Source organism: Mangifera indica, unplaced genomic scaffold, assembly GCF_011075055.1.
Source record: "Mangifera indica cultivar Alphonso unplaced genomic scaffold, CATAS_Mindica_2.1 Un_0001, whole genome shotgun sequence".
NCBI classification, from domain to species: Eukaryota; Viridiplantae; Streptophyta; class Magnoliopsida; order Sapindales; family Anacardiaceae; genus Mangifera; species Mangifera indica.
In genome coordinates this window covers 1,623,268-1,630,849 of record NW_025401093.1, presented here as the reverse complement: position 1 = coordinate 1,630,849, position 7,582 = coordinate 1,623,268, and the positions used below count along the sequence as shown (strand labels likewise).

The 7,582-nt window shown below is 29.7% G+C and overlaps 1 protein-coding gene across 6 annotated transcripts; it reads left to right on the top strand.

Moving 5' to 3' along the window:
- The first annotated feature begins 2,728 nt into the window (after positions 1-2,728).
- LOC123205063 lies at positions 2,729-7,106 on the top strand. Of its 6 annotated transcripts, none has more exons than XR_006499729.1 (4): positions 2,729-2,923; positions 3,061-3,122; positions 3,295-3,374; positions 5,980-7,106. XR_006499729.1 is itself a non-coding variant. In XM_044621873.1 (4 exons), exons 1-4 carry the CDS (start codon positions 2,899-2,901, stop codon positions 6,882-6,884), a joined length of 243 nt encoding a protein of 80 aa, XP_044477808.1. In that variant the 5' UTR covers positions 2,729-2,898; the 3' UTR covers positions 6,885-7,106. The 6 variants fall into 6 exon arrangements, 2 of the variants coding, with proteins under 2 accessions (XP_044477808.1, XP_044477807.1); XR_006499727.1 differs by having other exon boundaries at positions 3,295-4,073; positions 4,593-6,016; XM_044621873.1 differs by having other exon boundaries at positions 3,066-3,122; positions 6,804-7,106.
- Positions 7,107-7,582: the final 476 nt, after the last annotated feature.

Below are 7,582 nucleotides of genomic sequence, written 5' to 3'. Positions count from 1 at the left end.
GATTTTTTGTTATGTTAGCATGATTATTGATTATTATGATTTTTTATAATGATTATTATAACTCTTATAATTCTCACAAATTATGAGTGGTTTTTAATAAGACATCATAACTACCTAACTGATAAAAAATAAATGAAAAATCGATGTTTAACCTTTTCAATAGTATGGGCATTGCGCACTCAAATTGTTTCATCTACCAATATCTCGTCAAGATTAAGATATAAAAATAATGTCTACCTTAATTTATCCTTAGCATAAATTTTTTGTTAGTCAAGCAATGACCGTATAATCATTAGATCGAACATCAACCAGTTCTCACTATGGTTATAGATTTTAGTTCGTTGTCATAACCAAACTGCATATTGAGATATATATATATATATATATATATATATATATATATATATATATATATATATATATATATATATATCCATTTTCGCACTCAAGAGTGATGAATTATTTGTTAATCCACCATAATCTTGCTACACTTTTTAACATAATCAACCATGACCGTTTTGATAATTCTTTGAAAAATGTTATATTGAATTAGTGTCAAACTATACCAATTAGTGCAAAAGACATTCTATTGATCTTATGTTTAAAGATCACTTTCATCACCGTCTATTAAGAGGATATGTTTCACAGACATTGAGGTTATCATTTATGTGAAATTTTCTTGGCTAGTCAATCTAGTAACATGTTTCTAACAAGCATCCATGTGTTGTACCAGTTTAACACTCACAACCTCGACACGTGTTGCTACCTTTTGGTAGAGTCATTTAATATTATGACAATTTTACTATATTATTTTTACCTTTGGTCAAGATAATACTGAAGCTATGAATATTTTTAGACTGACCACAATATGTGCTCATGGGGTTTTTATGATCAATACCTTGTTGATCCCTTATTACAATTTTATCGGTTTAAGAATATTTATCCAAACATACGTATAAACACATGCATTTACAAATAAGTATTGCCGCTTAAATATTCAAACATTACTCTTTATGGATTTATATAATCGAGTCTGGTGGTATAATGTATTTCCTCTAAATTGTTAGACCTATCAATTACAAGACTTTTCATTTCTCCAATAAAATAAATTAAATAAAATTTAAAATAATGTGTAATTATGGTCTAATGGTGCATAACTTGTCTCATAATCCCAACAATTAAAAAAAAATCAATAGTCATGTTAACATTAGCAAATCCATTATATCAACACAATCAATCTGGTTCAATCATGGTTCCAAGCAATTCAAATCTTAAATTGTTTTAAAACTTTATTCAAATTGAATTGATCATCAAATCTTGATTAAATCAGTTGGGTCTATCTAAGTTTCTAAACGATAAATCTAGATAATTTACTTTTTAGATTTAATGAGGCTCCTATGAGATTTGAAAAAAGACATTTTATGAACGACAGAAAGATTCTTCATATCATTGAAACTTGATCAACCTTAAATTAAAATTGTGAAAAATAATAAATAAAGTGAAATTCAGTGCAATTTTTTTTTTTTTGGGCTAAAGAACTTTAAAATTTTGAGAGGAGAGGATTTTCAAATTTGATTTTTGTTTGCTACGTTGAATGATTGTAAAAATTTTAGTTTCTAGGAATCATTATATCTTTAGGAAATGTATTATATTTTTATTAGATCGAAGTCGAATGGTTTTTTCAACACGAGCTTTGATGAAACAAGAATTTTTCTTCTTTTAAGTTTAAAAAATTTATTTGTTCATCTATCATGCACTTTTATTAATGAAAATCAGTATATAAAAAGATAAGAATATATACACTAATGAAAAATAGTTGACACATGAAAGTGTTTAACTTATTTGCACCCTTACCTTTGTGCCGTTGACGGTAACTATAAAGTTTTTTGTTAAGTATTTTATATCTTTTACTAGTAGATTGAATTTCTACTCTTCTGTTTAAGTAAAAGTCTATTCAAGTTCTAATAATTTTTATTTTAGCTTATCTTGCACAAAAATCTAAATTGAGTATATCAATTGGTGATAAGAAATCGTATCAATAAAAATCTAATCAAATTCTTATCATTATTACTATAACTTACTTTAAGTAAGACTTTGATTTGAGCATATCTGTTAGTATAAGAATTTGCACCAACAATATTATAATCAAATATAATTTGATGCAGATGAAAAGGATTTAAAAACAGTAAGGCATGATTGGAGAAGTGGAGAGAAGTGAGACAAGAAAAAGAGGATGGAAGAAAAGAAGAGAAAATATGGAAAGATTATTTATATAATTTAAATAAAAATAATAATACAACTGCATTAAATCTTCAAAATAGTTTCATAATTCCACTAAAAATGGACAAATGAGTAATTTAATGTAATACTAAGTGATTTTCTTTAATAGGAGCTGACAGGTTGAAAAACAAAATTTCAAACTTAAAAGAGTGGAATATGTTTTGATCAAAGTTTTAGGTGGACAAAAGGTCTTAACCTTTTATTAAAAAGAAATATTATGTATATTCATTCAAGATACATAAATATATATATATTTATATATATCATCATATAGATAGATATTATTTTATCTTTAATTTAATATCATTTAATTATAAGGATGATATATATATATATATATATATATATATATATATATATATATATATATATATATATTTATATATTTAAAATAGATACATATAATTTTATTGGTTATTAAATTAATATTCCAAAGATCATTAGTATGTACCGACAGATCGAAATTTCCAGGAAAATTCACTACATTTAATTTTCGGGAAACCAAACATATTCCGGTCACCGCGTGGGTGCAGATTCTTTGCGGTCTCGTAATTGACAAACTGTTCAAAAGAATCTTCTACAGCGACGACGTTTTGGACATCGAAACCTCCGATTCTAATGCCATTTTCTCAGTTGCAAATAGGTTAAATTTTTTACTTCTTTTTTTAGTATTCTCTTAAAAATTCTACTAATTTAAGCTTAATTATATTAATATTTTGGCTTGTATGGTATCTGATTAGAAAGCTATTTTTTTATTTATTAATTTGACTAAATTTGTAGATTAGAGAAGCTTTATGGAGGTAAGGCACACGTGGGGCTCCGAATTCTGGATCCGGATACGGGTTCGTGACAGAATATAGATATAAAGTTTTCATTTTTATCATTTATATTGTTGTTCAAATTTTTTTATTAGTTTGGCTAATAAATAGAAGAATTTTGTTTCTTACTGTAGATTTTGGTAGAATGAGCTTAAATTAATTAGTTGTATTTTAAGTTCTGTGGAGAATTTTTCAGGATCTGTATCAATCAATGGAGATGGCAGCTGGGTTTGTGAAGGCCAGCATGGGCACAGATCACAGCATTATCCTGACCCTGTAAGTCATAGTTATATATATCTCTTCTATAGTGACTTAATTAGGCATGCTTCTTGTATTGATAGTGCCACATGGCTATTCTTAAAAATCAATCACTGTTATCTATGATGAATTTAAGACGGTAAATTTTTTTGCTCCTTTCTTGTTGCAGTTGCTGTGTCTGTATTAACTGCATAGCATTCTATATCTTATTCATTTCTGAACTTCATATTTTGTGGGCAATCTAATTTGTAACGACATTGTAATAATGTGAATGATCTAAAGATTACGATGGTGTTTTTCATTGTTAAAAACCTGTTGCCATATGTTGTGAGCTCAGTAGTATTTCACTGTGTACAACTCCTTTATGGAACACTTGTTCTCCATTATTTTAGAAGATGGTTTAATTAGATTTTGAAATATTTCTTTTCATTTGATTTTCTTCTCCAGTCCTTAAGTCTCCAATATCTGTAGCTTCACAGAGGAAAATACACTACACAGATATTTTTATTAATAATTTATTATTTCTTTTGTAATTTCTATGTCTGAGGTGAAGGTAAAAAACAAGCTTCAGTTCTTGAATCATATCTTGAGCAAAGGGGAGTTGCCCTGTCAGAAGTATATTTCTTGTACAAAGTGATACTTCCTAATCCAAAATTTTCTTATGTGTTTTAATCTCCATAATGGTGTGCCCAGGATTGCAGTTTAGTATATTCTGCTGTAAGTGGGGAGCTTTGATGTACTTTTCAGTTGCTTTAACTGATGAATGCATATCGCATTATGACAGAATTACTGATTTTATATTGTCCTGTATCTATCTCTGTAATTTTGATGAAATTTCTTAAACAATAAATTTATGCCTGTGCCATTGGTGATAAATGTAATGTGTCATCTGTATGTTTAAAGCAGCGAAGACAGACTAATTTTTGGGTGGAAAAATTTCTTATGAACTTGACCTAGTTGATTATAGTGCTGAAACTCAACATAAATATTTTGAGTCACAGAGCTTTTAATTGCTTATAAATAGTAGTTGCACTGAGAGAAAGATGAGTGATTTTGATTGTGACATTGAAAACATTTCAGAAAAGGAAGTTGCATGATTTGGAATCCCTTTTGATAGTTATGCCCTTAACTGTGTTAATATTCTGAGTGTGAAGTACTGATTGTACAACACTTGGTTGTTAAAATATTTCAGGATTATCAGTGATTGACTTATGAAATTTGGTTTTATTTTTCTAGCTCCATTTATTCAAGCAATTTTCCGCCTGAGGTTAATACCTTTGGGCAGTGGACACTAGTGAAACCAGAACAAAAAAATATGTTGTCTGGCTGGCTTAAGGGTGCCTTTAGTGGTGGAGAAAAAGAGATGCAGGAATATATTAATCAGCAACTCAATTTCATTCTCAGCACAGCTCCAATCTGGGAAAGTTTTTGTTTTTTTTTCTTTCGATTTTTCTGTTCCTTAATATTCTGTGCTTATTTATTTATTTATTTTTTTGCATATTGTTATATTGAATTTATGTCAATCAACTGCTTGGTGGATAATATACCAATCAAGAAAATCCTAGTTTATTGATAGTAAAACCTGCAATCTAATCGTCTGCATCATATGTATGTTACTCTTGTACGTAAAGATGATCCTGAATAGTAGAGACTAAAACACTTGCAAAAATAGTGATGAAAACAAGTTTACATGTTAGTGATATGTATGTTACTCTTGTATGTAAAGATGACCCTGAATAGTAGAGATTAAAGCACTTACATAAACAGTGATGAAAACAAGTTTGTTGTGATTGCTTGTTAAAGTTATGATGCTTAATTTTTTTCCAAGGATTTCTGGTCCATCTCCCTGAATTTTCTGATTGCTGTAAAATTAAAACAAAACTAGCAATAATTAACTGTTTTACATAGACCTATCATCCTTGCTTCTGTTCTCATAGTGGAAAAAGATTGTGATCTGATAAAATCCGCAGTTTGTGGTATCCTTCGCCACTTCAAACAGGTGCTTTGCCCCTAGCTGGTGCTAGATATTATCTCATAGATATCCAGACTAATGATTTAGTCTAAGTTTTTTGGTCATAGATTTGTGGTCCATCCTTTTCCAAAGAATATGAAAAATCCATGTTTGTACTGAAATTGCATGTTAGCACATAGCTTTCACATGGTAGGCTGCTACCAGCTGATTTTAGGTTTTTAAAATGCATAACTTGTTTATAATTCAATTTATATTAGGATTCAAATTCAATGGATAAAATTAATTCTGTGTTGTTCTCTGAAAATATATGGTTAGAGTCTCTCACTCTTTGCCTGACTTAGGCAAGATCTTGTTTGGCATTGATACCTTGAACAACATCAGAATCTAGAACATTGAGGGTGCCCTTCAGCTTTAATTATTTTTGTTCATTGACTCTAATTTAAGTCTATATTTGTTGGTTTGAATAGCCTTAGAATTAGGTTTGACTTGTTTCAGACGTTGCATCCCACCAAGTTTGTGGAACAAATAGTATAATGTTCTCATATGTTTAGTGTTTCTTTGATTGAATTTTTTTCCATCATAAATTTGATATGTTTTGTACATTGTAGCCACTTTGAGAGAAAAGATAAAAACCTCTCTATTTATTGATAGGTTGGAACTTAAAGGTAATAAATATGTCCTAGGGGAATTTCTCGAATTTAAAGGGAAGCAAAAAAATACACAGGCTTTAAAATCTATTAGAAGATCTAAAGTGAGTTGTCTAGTCATCCAAAAGATGGGTATGTTTGGATTACGTATTCTCTCAAGCATTTATAACTCTTTTCTCTTTTCTAGTATATTTTGTATAAGAAATGTGAACTTATGCATCATATTTTAGACTGGAGAGAGTTGGGTACTTTGAACCTTACGTTTCATCCGTCAACCACTAGTACTTTGACTTGGTATAGAATTATTACTTCTATTAATGCTTTCCATGTAAAATAAATTTCCTATTTATCACTGAGATCAAAATTTGTTTAGTGCTAGGGACAAAATTAGGTAAGTCACATGATCTTAGAATGCAAATTACAAGTCATACTGTTGCTGCAGACAAAAGCCTAATATGATTAACATTTTGAATACCAGTCAAGTCTAAATGGATTGAAGTCAGATTATTGTTTTTTTGTTTTTCTTGACATGTGAGAGCAGAGGAGAAATGGTGATATTTATCATGTAGGGTTACCATATTAGTTGCATTGCTCATAGAAGGCCTTTGGAGATGATCTTGTGGCAACAAATATCAATGCCATTAACTATTGATGATCCAATTATTGTGCCTGAAAATGAGAGTCCACAATTCAGCTGTCAGCTCTCTCTCCCTCCCACCCTTCTGTAGCAAAAGAAAACCAAACATACAAAGATACCACAATCATGTTTATGCTATTATGCTTCTGTTTCCCTTCTTAATATGATTGTACTGTTCATTTCAATTGCAGCTCCTTCACGTCTCCAAGTTTTGTACTGTCCTCGTGATTATTGAAGTGAAGGCATGTCAATTTCCGAGTGGAAGGAAGTAACTGTCAGATTGAGTGCTGAGGTTTTCTTAATTTAAAAAGTGAAAATTGGTCATTTCAACAAACTTTATGTGGGAAATAGTCATATAATTTTTAACACCTCTATGCTTTAAAGCTACGATCAAACCCCCCTAAAAATTTTTGTCAGGAAGTGCTACTTTTTTAAATTCACAGGTGGTGGTTCCACTCCATTAGTTGATGTGTTTACTCAAGCAAGTGCAGATATGGTAGATTTGGATATTCCTGTCGTTTTCCAAGCTCTTCACTCAGAAAAGAAAAGAACTATCTTTGGATTCAGGTAGCTACAGCATACATCGAATTTATCATTCAAGTTGTTAATTTCTCCAACTTTCACTTTATTCTCTAACTAAAGATTAATTGTTCCAAATTTTTGAATGAAACAAACCCAGGACGATAAATTAAGTGGGGTGGTATCTTCTATTGATATTGTAAGATATTGAATAATTAAAAGGCTACAAGTTGCATTTGGCTAGTGACTAAAATATTGTTATATATTATTATTATTATTATTATTATTATTATTATTATTATTATTATAACAAGATCAACATTCATATACCGCTGATTTGTTTCTATTGACAGTCCAATATAATTTACGCTATACAATTTAGCGGTGATAGCGGTTTATGTCGATTGGGTTGAACGAAATTAAATGTAGTTCATCATATTTGTGGACTATA